The 17,991-nt window shown below is 42.8% G+C and overlaps 1 protein-coding gene across 3 annotated transcripts in view; it reads left to right on the top strand.

Moving 5' to 3' along the window:
• COLGALT2 (collagen beta(1-O)galactosyltransferase 2) overlaps positions 1–17,991 on the top strand; it is an 86,337-nt gene that overhangs the window by 37,391 nt on the left and 30,955 nt on the right. For all 3 annotated transcript variants that reach the window (XM_073356651.1, XM_073356652.1, XM_073356653.1), the window contains one exon: positions 14,136–14,246. In XM_073356651.1, coding sequence (XP_073212752.1) covers positions 14,136–14,246 — 111 coding nt within the window. The remainder of the gene's footprint in view (positions 1–14,135; positions 14,247–17,991) is intronic.

The raw sequence follows: 17,991 nt of genomic DNA, 5'->3' as shown, positions 1-17,991 counted from the left end.
GAAGGATTTGAGGAGGCCATAGTGGGGCTCTCATGCCAGTTCATAGCTCATATCTGTGTGGTGTCCCTCTGCAACAGGATTTGGGGGATGGGCAGGAGAGGGGCCAGTGCATCTGCTATGAAGATCCATTGGCCATATCCTGCTCCCTCTAGAGCAGGGGCACAATGCCTGCAGTGGCTGTTTGAGACTCCTCCTTAAGATGTGGATAGTATTACTATATTCAGCCATTCTTCATTACAGATTAAGATGGTATTTTGCCAGTTATATATTAAGGAGATGGCTCTTTGGGAGCCAGTTAATCTCATCTTTCCCTCTATACCGAGCCCTGCCTGCCACAGATGCACCTCCTGCTATGACAATCTGTGCAATAATAGAAAAGAAAGAGCCAAGAGTGTCTGAGAGATTTCTCCACCTTGTGCCAAAACAATGACCCCCTCCCCCCGTGCATTTCTATTTATGAATCATGCTCTCTTTTGTTTACAAGGCCACTTAAGTTTCTACGTTTTGCTGCTGCCAGTGAAACACATCAACTAAAAGCTGCTGAAGAACATGAAACATGGCTTTTTGAAGAAATGTACTTGCATTCCTTTTCTGTGAGGTTACACTCTTGTATGGCTGCCCAGCCTGGGGAGTGTGTCTGTTCTTGTTGGCTCAATGCTCTAACAATCCTTCATTCACGTAATCCCCTGTGATCTACTTGAGACCCAAACTCTCTCTCCTTCAGGATTATCCTGAGATCTGGAGGGATACACTTAAAGGTGAAGAGTTGAAATGAAAACCAAGTTATGCTCAGCATTATGGCCTTAATTCAGCAAAACGTTGAAGTCCAAGTGAAAAGTTAAGCACATGCTTAAAAACCTCATGACTTCCATGGAATTTATGCATGTACTCATGTATGTTTTGTTGAATTGGAGCCTGTGAGTTGATGCCCGCACCCACTAGGCAAGGGGGTTATCAGTGGTGAAATAATAGGTTTTGTGAAATCCATTGGCATTACCTGGCTAGCTGAATGTGTCTCATAATGCATCACTCTCTCTGACACCATAGACACCCTGGGACTAATGGTACTGTGTCTGTAACTTCACAGAAGAATGGATTCTGAGCTGTCTTAGAAAACCAGGCAGGAATGCTGTATTTCTCAAAGAACAAAGCGAATTTTAAAGGAGATGAATTGTTCTTTACCTGAGTCCCCTCCACACCCTGGTGAGTAAGGGCATTCAGCCCACAGAGCGGGACTTCACTCGCTTTTCCTTGCTGTTCACCTTGACAGGTGCAGTGAACGTCATTTGACTTGCTGTATTACTGTGTAGACCGATGCTTCAGCTACTGAGTTGGGAGTTGAGGAATTGTGATTAATCAACATTTGATAATATTATTTACTCCCCCCAATGGGGAAGGATAGTTTTGTAGCTGAAGTAAAGGACTGGGAATCAGGAGATCTGGATTCTACTCCCAACCCTGCCACAGAGTTCTCGTGAGACACCATGTAAATAACATAACCTCTCTTGGCTTTGGTTTCCCATGTGTAAAACCTCATTTAGGTGCAGTTAGAGTTATTATTTGGGTAGTGTGCCGAGACCCCTACATAGAATGTGGTATAGCACTGATATTTCTGAAAAATGTGCAAGATTCCTCTGACTTACAGTAGTTGCTTCCAGTTAATTCTCTACTTGCTCTTGGAAAAGTCTTCTCCCTGGGTTTCAGAAGTTAGCCGTGTTTTGATATCTCTTCCTTTAGGAAACAAAAATTCTCTTCTAGTTTCTTTCCACTTTATAGTGTCCTAGTCAAGATTCGTCTTTGGTTTACAGGGAGATGTGCCAGTTGGTTGTTTAGGGATTTTTAAAATTCTGGCAGCAGCCGCACACCCCTAATGAAAAGACAGGAATAAATGACTTGTCTGTTCTTTATTTACCACTTGCTATGGGAATTCAAAACCAAATTAATATTTGGCTCATATTAGGATGCTATTGCTTTTTTTTTTTTGGTTACTTTCAGGAGGACTAGGTGTACACCAGAAATAAACACAATAATTAATCAGGACAGCATGTTAGCCACTGGGCCTGTCTCTCCTCTCACACAGGTGAAGTTACTCCTGATTGACATCATTCATATGAAAGATAAATCAGGCCCTCTATAAATGCGCCATCTGTATAATCCAAACTGTTTGGAGCCCTCATTAGCTTGAACAGGTCATATGAAACAGAAGTTACCTAGCTCTGTACCTACCCTTTCCTCTGAAGCTCTACCCTCTGTTAGTTTATCTTAAACTATCATAATTAGAATTATATATTAAAAACCCTTCTGTTACCAAATAACACTGTAGATTATTAAAACTGAAATCATTTTTAAAATCAAATTTACTTTTCAATAGTGACACTCATTTTAGTATTTTATACTTTGCTAAAGTTGGGTTGTGAAACTAAGCCAGTCAGTTTTCAGGAATCACTTGTAAAATTCTCTGGCCTTTGTTATGCAGGAGCTCAGACCAGATGATGATAATCGTCTTTTCTGCCTCAAAATATATATATCCAGGGGTTTCACTCTCTGCATGCAGGGACTGATCCAAAGTCCACTGAAGTCAATAGAAAGACTCCCATTGACTCCAGTGGGTTTTAGTCAGATTCACAGTTAGCTCCACATTCTGCTCCTGTATGTTAGTGCAGTGGAGAGCAATGCTTAAATGGAATAAAAACCTGGCTTTAGTTTAACTATTGGCTTGAATAAAATTATGAAACATTTCTGTTGCTCTAAAGTTTTATAAAACCCTTCCCCTTCCTCCAGAATCGCACAGAGTCCCTACTGTGGTGGGCTCTGTGCCATGCAGGTATTATAGACCTTCTATGGCACCTCCTCAACTCCTGCCCTCTGCAGCATTGGTTCTGCTGCTGGAGGGCACTGTGCACCCATTTGGGAGTGGCAGGATTTGTCCCACATGCTTTTTAAGCTCACCTGTGCCAAGTGGCTTACCCAAATCTGCAAGCTCAATGAATGTGGGGCAAATTATGGATTTGAGCATGCAAACAGATTACGTGACTGCACATCCAAATACCCCTTTGCTCCTGGAATTATCTGATTTGTGTGGGCCAAGGACAATTTGTTCAGTCACATACACAATTTGTGGATACAGGGGGGCTGTGCACAAGTCTTGTGGGCATAACTTGGGTGAGCGACTTTGACTATTTATAACCGTTTTCTCTACATTAGATCAGAACATGTAGAGAAACACTTCAAATGTAGCCTTCTTCAGTACTCCATTGCAAACAGGAAGGACCCTGTATAGCTATTTATTTCAACAGCTAACCTGCCACAAATGCTTCATCCCTGGCTCATAGTCTCTTAGGAGATGAACAAGATGATCAAATGGAGCATTTCCACCACTAGCTTCTACAGCATGATTGTCAAAGGACCTCATTACGGGCCTGATACAAAATCCATAGACGTCAATGGAGACTTTCCATTGAATATACAGTACAACCTCAGAGTTAGGAACACCTCGGGAATGGAGGTTGCTGGTAACTCTGAAATGTTTGTAACTCTGAGCAAAACATTATGGTTGTTCTTTCAAAAGTTAACAACTGAACATTGACTTAAGACAGCTTTGAAAGTTTACTATGCAGAAGAAAAATGCTGCTTTCCCTTTATTTTTTAGTAGTTTACGTTTAACGCAGTAGCATACTGTATTTGCTTTATTTATTTATTTATTTAATTTGTCTTTTTTTTTTTTGTCTCTGCTGCTGCCTGATTGTGTATTCTGGTTCCAAATGAGGTGTGTGGTTGACTGGTCAGTTCGTAACTCTGTTGTTCGTAACTCTGAGGTTCTACTGTAGTGGCCTTTGTATACAGCTCTAGGGTCTCAACCCTGCTTCTGTTTAAATGAATAGTAAAAAGCCAGTTAACTTAATTTGTGCCGGATTAGGCTTTTGGTTAACTGTTCCACTATTTGATCTTTACTGTGAAAGGTCTAAGAACCTTTAAAGCAGTCATGTAAAGAAAGAGAAGCTGCTCTTACCGTTGTCTTCTATTTTGGAAAACCAGTTGCCTAATGTTAATCTGCTTTCCAGTATAATATTTTAAAACTACAGTGAACTCCATCAGTAAAAGCTCTTCCTACAAGCCTACCCAAGTGAAAGAGTTAGGGAATATTAAATGCAGTAGGAAAACTACTGCAGGTCACTTGTGTTCGATTTTTCTATTGCATGTGTTATAATGCTGCATGGAAACTGGGAGGCTAAAAGGCACACAGTGTTCCTTCTGCCCGACAGTACCTTTCCTGCAGTGGTGAAAAACAGCAAAATATTCTGCTGTGCTCCTCCGACACCACACCTGAGGTAAATAAACTGTAAATAATTTGAGAATTCAAAATAGGGTGCTAAAGGAGTGAAAAGCTGATGGAATTTTTTATAACTTCATTTTTTTTTTTGCAGGGGGAGGGGCAGAATTGCCAAAACGTAAATTAACACACGCAAAACCTAAGTTTAAAGAGACATCAGGCTAAAAATACTATACAGTATTTATAGCAGCAAGTTTCCTTACCTCTGTCAGGAATATGTTAATTAAATCTGTGAATGTTTTAAATGGCTTGCTTACTTTCACCATCTGTGATACTTAGGGCTGGGTTTTGTTTTTCTTTTTGTGGATGGGGAGGTTGTACTTCACTTAGCTTGGACAGTGAGGGCTGAACTACATAGCAAAGTTAGGTTGGTATAAGCTACGTTGTAAATTGAAACCAGTATAGTTGATGCTGATATAACTCCCCATGTAGACGGACACTCTTATTCCAGTGTAAGAGCAGCATTTTTGGTTTAGATTTCAATTCTTGGGAAGGGGTTTTAGTTAAACTGAAAAAAAGTCATTCAGACTCGATAAGAGTGTCTATGTTGGGGAGTTATACCAGTACAACTGTACTGATGTAACTGGTAACATTTCCCATGTGGACCAGGCCTGAAAGTACAGTATCAGTTTCTCTTTTGTGACTTGTAAGCCCTGCAAGAGAATGTTTAACAAAACCTTTCTGTTAACCAAATCTAGATTTGGACTTTAAAATCTCCCTTTTAATTCAAGGATGAATGACCTGACTTAACCGCAGTGTTAAAACTTCTACCCTTATTGATAGTCACAAGCAGAGCAGGTTACTACTTGAATTGAGGGAATTGTCTGTCAGATGTCTGATATCAGTGCCCTGGACAGAACTACCATAGTCAGAGTGGGCCTGTTTCTGTTGTACTAAATGGGAGTTTTGCCATTGACTTCAACAAGAGCATCATCAGCCCTGTTATCACCATAGCCTGAACGCATTGAAGGCTGATCCAAAACCCTTGATGTCAATGGGAACCGTTTGAAAGGGGAAAATGGTAGTCCAGGGTTTTTCACCTTTGCTCTGCACTGTTCCCCATTCTTGTGAGACCCATGATCCCATCTTCCAGTATTTCTTGCTTTACTTCAATCCCTAGCTCCTGGAGCCATTTCATTATCGTGCACAAGTTTTAGTGTTATGGTTTGGGGTGCAATCCAGTCAGTGAGGGGTTGTGTCACCACTTGCCTGCAACCTTGGGTGCCTTACAATTAGGGCTGTCGATTAATTGCAGTTAACTCATACGATTAACTCAAAAAAATTAATTGTGATTAAAAAAATGAATCACGATGAATCGCAGTTTTAATCTCACTGTTAAACAATAGAATACCAATTGAAAGTTATTAAATATTTTTGGATGTTTTTCTACATTTTCAAATATGTTGATTTCAATTAAAACACAGAATACAAAGTGTACACTACTAACTTTATATTATTATTTTTTATTAAAAATATTTGCACTGTAAAAATGATAAACAAAAGAAATGGTATTTTTCAGTTCACCTCAAACAAGTACTGTAGTGCAATCTCTTTATCGTGAAAGTGCGCCTTACAAATGTAGATTTTTTTTTGCTACATAACTGCACTCAAAGCAATGCAAAATTTTAGAGCCTACTCAGAGCCTACTCAGTCCTACTTCTTGTTCAACCAATCACTAAGACAAACGAGTTTGTTTACATTTACGGGAGATAATGCTGCCAGCTTCTTATTTACAGTGCCACCAGAAAGTGAAAGCAGACATTCACATGGGACTTTTGTAGCTAGCATTGCAAGGCATTTACGTGCCAGATACGCTAAACCAGGGGTAGGCAACCTATGGCACGTGAGCTCATTTTCAGTGGCACTCACACTGCCCAGGTCCTGACCACTGGTCCTGGGGGCTCCACTCCTGGCCTGGGGTACTGGCCGCTGGCCCCCTGCCAGCTGGGGTTCCGTCCGCCGGCCCCGCTCTGCCCACTGCCGGCCTCGGGTCCCAGACACTGGTCTGGGGGCTCTGCTACCAGCCTGGGGCTCGGCAGCCACCCCCAGCTGTGGCTCACTGGCCCCAGCCTGGGGCAGTGAGGGGTGCAGGCAGGGGCAAGAGGGGGTGCAGCTCAGCAACTCCACCTTAAAAATTGTTCCAGCACCACTGTACTGGGATATTTTTAAGTCTTGATTTGCTGCTTACATCACTATCACGCCATTTGGAACAGCACACTGTGTTTGACTTTGAGATTAGAATGTACATGCAAGAACTGGAATCAGAATTTTCTGACCGATTCAAGATTTCCAGTGATTTGGCCCAGTGCTTTCTTTTCTAATTAAACCTGAAAAGTTCAATGAAAGCAACTTTGATTTGTCTGTATTTCAGTGGATGGGTACTGAAGATTTCGAAATGCAGCTCATTCAGTTAAAAAGCTCAGCATGGTGGGCATCAAAGTTTGGAGATTTGCGGAGTGTACTTTAAACTACCAAGAGAGATCATGGGGCCTCTATTCTGACCTGCTGGATGCCTCTGCCAGTGAAATTTAACTGTTTGAAGAAAATTGCATTTGCAATGCTTTCAGCATTTGGATCCACATACTTGTGGTATTTTCACACATGAAATCTGTCCTCTGTCCCTCTCAGAGCCGGTTAACAATTGATCACTCAGAAGCCTGTGTGCAGCTTAAAGTATCCAAATACGTGCCAGACATTGGAAAACTCAGCAAGGAAAAGCAAGGGCAAGGATCACACTAAACTGATGAAGTGCGCTGTAGCTCACCAAAGCTTATGCTCAAATAAATTTGTTAGTCTCCAAGGTGCCACAAGTACTCCTTTTCTTTTTGCGGATACAGACTAACACGGCTGTTAATCTGAAACCTGTCACTAAACTGATAAGATCTGCATTTTAATTTAATTTTAAATGAAGCTTCTTAAACATTTTAAAAACCATATTTACTTTACATGCAACAATAATTCAGTTATATATTATAGACTTATAGAAAGAGACTTTTTAAAAATGTTAACATGTATTTCTGGCACACGAAACCTTAGATTAGAGTGAATAAATGAAGGCTTGGCATACCACTTCTGGAAGGTTGCCAACCCCTGTGCTAAACATGCTTTGGCCACAGTTCCAGAGGACATGTTTCCATGCTGATGACACTTGTTAAAAAAATAATGCATAATTAAATTTGTGACTGAACTCCTTGGGGGAGAATTGTATGTCTTCTGCTCTGTTTTACCTGCATTCTGCCATATATTTTGTTTTATAGCGTCTCTGATGATGACTCAGCACGTGTTCATTTTAAGAACACTTTCGCTGCAGATTTGACAAAAGGCAAAGAAGGTACTAATGTGAGATTTCTAAAGATAGCTACAGCACTTGACCCAAGGTTTAAGAATCTGAGGTGCCTTCCAAAATCTGAGGGGGACAAGGCATGGAGCATGCTTTCCGAAGTGTTAAAAGAGCAACACTCCGATGCAGAAACTACAAAACTTGAACCACCAAAAAAAGAAAATCATTTGACTCAGATGATGAAAATGAACGTGCGTCGGCCTGCTCTGCTTTGGATCGTTATCGAGAAGAATCCGTCAGCATGGACACACGTCCTCTGGAATAGTGGATGAAGCATAAAGGGACAGATGAATCTTTAGCGCATCTGGCTTGTAAACATCTTGTGACGCCGGCTGCAACAGTGCCATGTGAACTCCTGTTCTCACTTTCAGGTGACATTGTGAACAAGAACGAGGCAGCATTATCTCCTGCAAATGTAAACAAATGTCTGAGTGACTGGCTGAACAAGAAATAGGACTGAGTGGACTTGTAGGTGCTAAAGTTTTACAATGTTTTACTTTTGAATGCAATTATTTTTTGTACATAATTCTATATTTGTAAGTTCAACTTTCATGATAAAGAGATTGCACTATAGTACTTGTATTAGGTGAATTGAAAAATACTATTTATTTTGTTTTTTACAGTGCAAATATTTGTAATAAAAATAAATATAAAGTGAGCACTGTACACTTTGTATTCTGTGTTGTAATTGAAATCATTATATTGGAAAATGTAGAAAACATCCAAAACTATTTAAATAAATGGTATTCTATTATTGTTTAACATTGTGATTAATCGTGATTAATTTTTTTAATCACTTGACAGCCCTGTTTACAATGCTTTGCTGCTGTAGCTGCCAGCCTGGGACTCTAATAACCAGCCTACCAGAATACAGGTCACACCCTGATGTGTCTGTGTGCTAAACTGCTGAACCAGGGCTGTCCTCTCCCTAGCTGCATGTCCACTGCTCCACAGCCCCACTTTGGCTTCCACAAGACTTGGTTACAACCAGCAAGGGGACCCAACATATTCTTAGGCCTGAATTCCCCCCGAACCATGTGCTCTGCAAATGTCCAGCCCTCTCCTGGGCAGCTCAGAGAAATAATGGACTTTCATTGTGTCTGCCTGAAGAGCGGGATGGTCAGACAATCAAATACACATTCCATTGTCTGGGTAAGATCTGTTTACCAACTTTCCTTCATATGCCTGGTTTAAACACACTTTATTAATAATTCCAGCATATATCCACAACTCTTAATACACACTACATCCATACATCACCCAAGGATATTAATGATCAGTGAGCTATTAGTTTTCAAATGATATCTCATAAGTCATATTTTGTAGTAAAATTATTATAATAGTTTGTAGGGTATGAATGACCAGTGCTTATGGTCACACTCAGCTTACTGAAAAAAGAAAAGGAGTACTTGTGGCACCTTAGAGACTAACAAATTTATTTGAGCATAAGCTTTCGTGAGCTACAGCTCACTTCATCGGATGCATCCGATGAAGTGAGCCTTAGCTCACGAAAGCTTATGCTTTCACGAAAGCTTTCACAAAAGCTTAGTCTCTAAGGTGCCACAAGTACTCCTTTTCTTTTTGCGAATACAGACTAACACGGCTGCTACTCTGAAACTCAGCTTACTGTCTTTTTTTAAATGAAAATTTCTAGCCCTCGTGGTTGCAGAGAAAATCTTGAAAACATGACCAGCGTGCATCCTAGAGGCTGAGAAACCAGAAGAACAAGTTTCTTATTTTTTTTTTTAAACATCTCATGGCTTATCAGCCAATCTCATGGTTTTGGGGGGCTCAAATCATGATTTTTGAATGTCTGGGATTGGCAATATTGTATAGGTTATTCTACTACAGTTTAGGTAAATCAAAGGACAGGAATGGCTAAAATGGCCCAGCGAGTTCATCAACATGGCTCTAGGCCACTCTGCTCTTTCATACAGCGATGCAAGCCATGCAGATTACAGGTCCCAGCATGCAGTGCTCCATCTCTAGCTAAGCAGCTCTGTCAGCCTGACCAATTGGATCAGGATGGGGCATTGTATGCTGGGAACTATAGCTCTGTGCCAGCATGGCCATATTAACAATGGAGTTAGGGACTCTTGCCATCTGCTCCATGGGATGCAAATCTGGTGGAATTCCTGGAAACTTGTTTTAATACAGCACTCGGGCAGAATCTGGGTGCCCCTGATTTAGGATCTGTAGCTACCTGTAGGGTTTGATTTTGTTTTTACTACTTTACACGAGCAGGGGGCAGTCCAGTCACCATTCTTAATATGACCTTATTGCTGGTCACCATTGAACTTTAATGAGGAATGTGTGCTGTCTACATACAGGGTGTGAACTGTGCTGAAATTTTGAATTTAGAAGTTGTCTGTCATTCATGAAACTCCATTGAAAGCTGGGGTCAGGGCAACACCAATACGCCCAAGCAAATGCTGCTTTAAAAAAAAATCAAGCTGTTTTCTCAGTGTCAGTTTTCAAAAGAGGCTTGTTTAGTGCAGAGCTGCATTCAGGATGAGTTTTTAAAATGTCAATAGTTTGAGCACAAAGAAGGCTCCTCTACAGTGGAGAATATTGTGTGTAACCGAAGTGTCAGGACTGGCTAGTGTGAAACTGTGCATCCTCACAATGAGTCCTCTGTCACTTGCATTTATCCCTGCACCACCACAGAGCATTATAATAAATTAGTCCATGTTTGTCTAGACAGACCAAGTACAGCATACACTTTTCGCACATTGCCCTGTCAATGTGCCTCAACCCTCTTCTGGCAGGAACCATTTCTGTAAGGGAGAGTATAGCCCATTCGCCATGGCCATTCAGTGCACCACCTCAGACAGCCAGTTAGGGAGCAAATGATGGTGGTGTTTTTCGTGATGTGGACACCTCTGTGATCTTGGAATTGGACTGAGACTATCAGACTCCTTTCCCTTATGCCACGGAAAACAATGAGAGAGTAACCTCTAAGTTAGAATTGGAGAGTTGAGATTAAAAGGCTCTGAATTGTATTACCAATCTGCAACCTACTGGATGTCCGATTCTCCCCTGAAAGGTGACTGTGGCAGAGATTGTCCGTGTGATTACAGAAAAGCAGAGTTCGTAAGGGAAATCATGACACTCCTTTTGTGGCTCAGTGCACATGGCTGCCAGTAGAAACCTGTGTTGGTATTTTGTTTGGTTTTTATGCAATGGTTGTCATAAAATAGTCAACATTTCCCCACAGTTTCCAGACAGCAATATTGGAGACATCACAGTCACTTCTTATCCCAAGGACAGATGCATACTGCTGCAGTAAGATACCACTGTATGGAAACAATGGTGAATGCTGACTTTTAATGGTGTTAAATGTAAATAGTTCCGAGAACAATAACAAAAATAGCTGTTGGGAATGGCCTATTTTTGAAGCTCTAAACTGGAAAAAGTAAAGGTTTGCCAAATTGCTAGTCACCGAGCATGTGTGATCCAAGAAGTGACTAACTTTGTTGTGTTTGAGAGTTTAAGGCTTATAAATACCACTGGATGGACACACCTGGAGACTGAAATCCTTTATCTGAGCCAAATCCTTGTCTCAGTGAAGTCACTGGCAAAACTCCAATGGGAACAGGATTTAGCCCCTAACCCACAGAGTAGGTACAGCATGGGCTCCAGCTATGCAGGCTTCCCTCTAGTGACCTCTCTGGTGACCTAGAGATTCCACCAGCTTCCATTCCATTTCACCCCTCAGCCTCCCTTTGGCGAGTGCCAGCTAGTGCAGCCTTTTATGGAGGCTTTTGTGAAGAGGACGCTTGTCCAGTAGAACTGGACTGAGATCACAAATACATTTTTGTCACATAAACTGGTGTTTGTGTTGATCGCAGTGTTTTCTGAAAGACTGCAGAAATTAGTGTAGCACAAGTCAAGTGTTTATTTTCAAAAAGTGCTCCATCTTGGCTCAACCCAGAGCACTGCATGCTGAACATGTAGTCTGTGTGTGCTGTGTCTCTCTTCAAAATGAGGACAGTTATGGAGCTCTTTGTAGAATTCCATAGGCTCCTGCAGTTGCATCTCTACACTAACAGACAGTATGATCAGACTTCTGTCTCCATGCTTGGACTGGAACAAGCAAGGAGGAACTATTGATATAAGTGTGAACTAGCTGCTAATGGGAGAGTTGCTGTAACTCTGTAAAAACAGCCTATGTGTCTGTCTGCTTAACCCAAAAGGACGCCTGTTCAGCTAGTCAGCATTCATTCCTGGGGGAGCTGCTTTTCCAACCGCCAAGAACAGTCCTCATGTCTGTAGATCAACATCTGGCAAAGGGAACATTCCCTCGTATTAATTATTTTTAAAGGAAATTGCTTTTCCTTTGTTAATGACTGTCTCAGTCTCCTCCTACTTCCTTCACTTTGCTCTCCCCGTGATGCTGACATTTTGGGGTTGTGTAGTTCTCAGGGCTGAGTGGAGAAAGAGTCCACACTCGGCATTGGCGTAATATGAGAGAGCATCCCCAGAGTAATAAAGGATCTGGCCCGACACCAGAGCCAGAGCTTCAACTCCCCTCTCCAAACTACAAGCAAACCCTCTCCTTCTCCTTTTCATGTAATCAGCAGGATAGAAAAATTGGGGGATGTTGTCAAAGGCACAAAGGGGAGTTAGGTACCTACCCAACCTGTCTTGAGCATGTTATGTGCCTAACTCTCCCTTGAAAACCTCCCCCGTCATCATGATTAACTAGGGCCTTGTAAAACATGATGGGAGGCACACTTGGAAGCTCTTTGGGGAAGGCATGTCTTTTTGTTCTATGTCTATACGGTGCCTAGTACAATGAGGTCCTGTCCCACGATTGGGGCTCCTAAGTGCTACTGCAACACAAATGATTGCTAATGCAGGGACACTAAAAAGAGTGCCCTGATGTTTTAGGAATGTGGATTGTAAATGTTAGACAACCCTTGAAGTTATTGGTGCAGCAGGCTAAAACCACTACTTTCTTCTGTTACAGGCCGTGGCTTTTTATATTCATTGTGGGCAACCAGGAGCACCAATAAGACTCCTAGGACTGGCACTGGGCTAATTCATTTTCTTTCTTTCTTTCTTTCTTTCTTTCTTTCTTTCTTTCTTTCTTTCTTTCTTTCTTTCTTTCTTTCTTTCTTTCTTTCTTTCTTTCTTTCTTTCTTTCTTTCTTTCTTTCTTTCTTTCTTTCTTTCTTTCTTTCTTTCTTTCTTTCTTTCTTTCTTTCTTTCTTCAGGAATAAATGTCCCATAAATAAATAATGCTGTCCTGAGGCTATTTAATTCTTTTCCAGCTTATTTAGCAATAATTACAGAAGTCTGTATCCTTGATTTTCCTCTCACTCAAACCAGGTAAATCTGCTGGAAACAAAAGCTTCACTGGTATGGAACCAGTGTAAACAAGAGGAGAATAAGACCCTGTTTATGTCTCATAAGATCATATAATATTGTAAGAAAAAATACCTAAGACCTTGTCCTGAAAGATCTCAAAGAGCTGCACAAATTAAATATGGAGGGCACAGATCCTTAGAAGGTTCAACAGGGTGAAGTCCATGGAGCTATGCTAAATTACACAACTGAGGATCTACCCAGTACAGTGCCCCTGAAATGTGTCTGCCTCTGGGACCACGGTAGTGCTCAGCACGCTGCATGGCTGTGAGGATAGGGAATATTTTGTCCAATGCCAGTGGGCAAATCCCAGCTCTTAGGAAAAGTGCTGTGGGATCCTTAATGTTACTGTGAATCTGTCAGGACTCCAGTCTGTAAGGTTTCCTGCAAAGGACCCAATCATAGCAAATTGCATTTGGAAATAGAGTAATAGGGAAGTGGTGCTCATCTTAGGGAGCATGAAGGGCTGAATCCACCCTGCTGAGAACTGATTCCAGTTGGGGTTTTTTTTATACCTGATTCTTGCAACATGGGAGCACACATGCAACCTCAGAAAAGTTGGTGGCAGAAACAGTTGAAGAAGCCGCTGGCCTTCTCCTATGGACTCCTGAGCTCTGGGACCATCCCACCTTACAGGGTCCTAGATCCAGGGCTCCAGCCTGAGCCCTAATGTCTACACTGCAATTAAACAGCTGCGGAGTCTGAGCCTTTAGCCTGGGCCAGCTGTCAGTTTTTAATTGCAGGGTAGACATACCCGGACAGGTGCTGCAGAGACACAATCCCACGAGGGAAATCCTAAGGGATGGTTGCATGGATTTGTGTGTATGTCTCTTGCCAGGATTTGGAACTATACATACACTCCCAGTGCAGATTATATGAGCTCCTGGCAGGCCTAATGTGTCCTGGGTTAGGGCAGGAGGAAAGTTACGGGGGTGCCAGCCAACATACAGGTGCACTTTACTATTTATACACAATGTATGTCCACCCATTTGAGGGCATTTCTTTGTCAAGAAAGAATTTGGTCTTACCCTGTCCAGCCTGTGCCTGCTATTCAGATTCTACGTTAATGGGATTCTTTGTGCCCTTATTTCTCCAGGGCAGCCACTGACCATAACGTTGATAACACCACAGAGATGCTCAGAGAGTGGCTGAAGAATGTGCAAAAACTGTATCACTATGTGGAGTGGAGGCCGATGGAGGAGCCTCAGTGAGTATCATGGCCAGTGATTTCCTGAATAGTTTGGGGGTTTCAATATCAAGATTATAGAAATCTTTAAACCAATGGTGGTTTAAACAAATGATTGTTGCAGGATTTACATTCAGATTCTTTAAGGGCCTGTCTCAGCAAAGCACTTCAGCACATCTTTAACTTCAGGGGGAATACTCATGTGTTTAAAGTTAAGGACTTTGGCTGATGGGGACCTATCAGCAGAAAGCAGTTCTATTCAGTCATTTCCCATCTGAGCCTGCCTTCCTTGCACACCCAAAAATTCTCAGTGAAAGATACAATGAATTAACGATTGGTTCCTTATTTTCCAGGAGACTCAGGGAAACATGCTTCATCTCCCCATCCCTGGTCAAAACTCTGTTCCTGGCTTTCAATATTCAGTACTTTTCCATCCAGGGAATTAGTGCAAGACCCAGGAAGGATATCTTGAGGGAAACTATCATTTACTTAGAATCATAGAACCGTAGAATCATAGAACCATAGAATTATAGAAGATTAGGGTTGGGAGAGACCTCAGGAGGTCATCTAGTCCAACCCCCTGCTCAAAGCAGGACCAACCCCAACTAAATCATCCCAGCCAGTGCTTTGTCCAGCCAGGCCTTAAAAACCACCAAGGATGGAGATTCCACTATCTCCCTAGGTAACCCATTCCAGTGCTTCACCACCTTCCTAGTGAAACAGTTTTTCCTAATATCCAACCTAGACGTCCCCCACTGTAACTTGAGACCATTGCTTCTTGTTCTGCCTTCTGCCACCATTTTGAACAGCCTAGCTCCATCCTCTTTGGAACCCCCCTTCAGGTAGTTGAAGGCTGCTATCAAATCCCCCCCCCCCCACACACACACACTCTTCTCTTCTGCAGATTAAATAAGCCCAGTTCCCTCAGCCTCTTCTCATAAATCATGTGCCCCAGGCCTCTAATAATTTTGGTTGCCCTCTGCTGGACTCTCTCCAATTTCTCCACATCCTTTCTGTAGTGGGGGGCCCAAAACTGGACACAATACTTCAGATGTGGCCTCACCAGTGCCAAATGGAGGGGAATAATCACTTCCCTCGATCTGCTGGCAATGCTCCTACTAATGCAGCCCAATATGCAGTTAGCCTTCTTGGCAACAAGGGCACACTGCTGACTCATATCCAGCTTCTCGTCCACTGTAACCCCTAGGTCCTTTTCTGCAGAACTGCTGCTTATCCAGTTGGTCCCCAGCCTGTAGCAGTGCATGGGATTCTTCCATCCTAAGTGTGGGACTCTGTACTTGTCCTTGTTGAACCTCATCAGATTTCTTTTGGCCCAATCCTCCAATTTGTATAGGTCACTCTGGACTCTATCCCTACCCTCCAGCGTATCTACCTCTCCCGCAAGCTTAGTGTCATCTGTGAACTTGCTGAGGGTGCAATCCATCCCAACATCCAGGTCATTAATGAAGATGTTGAACAAAACCGGCCTCAGGACCAACCCCTAGGGCACTCCGCTTGATACTGGCTGCCAACTAGACATCGAGCCATTGATCACTATCCGTTGAGCTCGATGATCTAGCCAGCTTTCTATCCGCCTTATAGTTCACTCATCCAATCCATACTTTTTTAACTTGCTGGCAAGAATACTGTGAGAGACCATATCGAAAGCTTTGCTTAATTCAAGATGTATCACATCCACCGCTTTCCCCATATTCACAGAGCCATTTCCCCATATTCTCATCATAGAAGGCAATCAGGTTGGTCAGGCATGACTTGCCCTTGGTGAATCCATGTTGACTGTTCCTAATCACCTTCCTCTCCTCCAAGTGCTTCAAAATGGATTCCTTGAGGACCTGCTCCATGATTTTTCCAGGGACCGGGGTGAGGCTGAGGCTGACCAGTCTGTAGTTCCCCCGGATTCTCCTTCTTCCCTTTTTTAAAGATGGGCACTACATTAGCCTTTTTCCAGTTATCCGGGACCTCCCCTGATTGCCATGAGTTTTCAAAGATAATGGCCAATGGCTCTGCAATCACATCAGCCAACTCCCTTAGCACCCTCAGATGCATTAGATCCAGACCCATGGACTTGTGCATGTCCAGCTTTTCTAAATAGTCCTTCACCTGTTCTTTCACCACTGAGGGCTGCTCACCTCCTCCCCACACTGTGCAGCCCAGTGCTGCAGCCTGGGAACTAACCTTGTCTGTGAAGACCGAGGCAAAAAAAACACCTTAGCTTTTTCCACATCATCTGTCACTAGGTTGCTTCCCCCATTCAGTAAGGGTTCCACACTTTCCCTGACCACCTTCTTGTTGCTAACATAACTGTAGAAACCCTTCTTGTTACTCTTCACATCTCTTGCTAACTGCAACTCCAATTGTGCTTTGGCCTTCCTGATTATACCCCTGCATGCTTGAGCAATATTTTTATAGTCCTCCCTAGTCATCTGTCCAAGTTTTCACTTCTTGTAGGCTTCTTTTTTGTGTTTAAGCTCACCAAAGATTTCTATGTTAAGCCAAGCTGGTCGCCTGCCATATTTGCTATTCTTTCTGCACATTGGGATGGTTTGTTCCTCCGCCCTCAATAAGGCTTCGTTAAAATACAGCCAGCTCTCCTGGACTCCTTTCCCCCTCATATTAGCCTCCCAGGGATCCTGGCCATCAGTTCCCTGAGGGAGACAAAATCTGCTTTTCTGATGTCCAGGGTCTGTATTCTGCTGCTCTCCTTTCTTCCTTTTGTCAGGATCCTGAACTTGACCATCTCTTGGTCACCGCTGCCCAGGGTGTTACCCAATTCTACTTCCCCTACCCGTTCTTCCCTGTTTGTGAGCAGCAGGTCAAGAGGAGCCCAGCCCCTAGTTGGTTCCTCCAGCACTTGCACCAGGAAGTTGTCCCCAACACTCTCCAAAAACTTCCTGGATTGTCTGTGCACTGCTGTATTGCTCTCCCAGCAGATGTCAGTGTGATTGAAGTCTCCCATGTGATTTGGAAACTTCTGTTAGTTGTCTGAAGAAAGCCTCGTCTACCTCATCCTCCTGGTCTGCTGGTCTATACCAGATGCCCACCACGACATCACCCTTGTTGCTCTCGCTTCTAAACTTAACTCAAAGACTTTTAACAGGCTTTTCTCCAGTTTCATACTGGAGTTCTGAGCAATCATACTGCTCCCTTACATACAGCGAAACTCCTCCATCTTTTCTCCCCCACCTGTCCTTCCTGAACAGTTTATATGTATCCATGACAGTGCTCCAGTCATGTGAGTTACCCCACCAGGTCTGTTATTCCAATCACATCATAGTTCCTTGACTGTGCCAGGACTTCCAATTCTTCCTGCTTCTTTCCCAGGCCTCTTGTGTTCATGTACAGGCACCTAAGATAACCAGCCGATTGCCCAACTTTCTCAGTATAAATCAGGAGGCCTCCCTGGTTTCACCCTTATACTTGTGTTTCCTCCCAGTGTCCCACTTCCCCACTTACCTCCGGGCTTAAGTCACCATCTGCTGGTGAACCTAATTTAAAGTCCTCCTCACTAAATTAGCAAGCCTGCCTGCGAAGATGCTCTTCCCTCTCTTTGTTAGGTGGATTCCATCTCTTCCTAGCAATCCTTCTTCCTGGAACAATATCCCATGGTTGAAGCAAAGCCCTCTCTCCTACACCACCTGTGTAACCACGCATTTACTTCCACTATTCGATGGTCCCTACCTGGGCCTTTTTCTTCAACAGGGAGGATGGACGAGAACACGACTTGCGCCTCAAACTCCTTTATCCT

The sequence above is a fragment of the Lepidochelys kempii genome, chromosome 8 (assembly GCF_965140265.1).
Source record: "Lepidochelys kempii isolate rLepKem1 chromosome 8, rLepKem1.hap2, whole genome shotgun sequence".
Taxonomy (NCBI): Eukaryota; Metazoa; Chordata; order Testudines; family Cheloniidae; genus Lepidochelys; species Lepidochelys kempii.
Note: the sequence above shows the minus strand (reverse complement) of the source record. Positions and strands in the feature narration are given on the sequence as shown.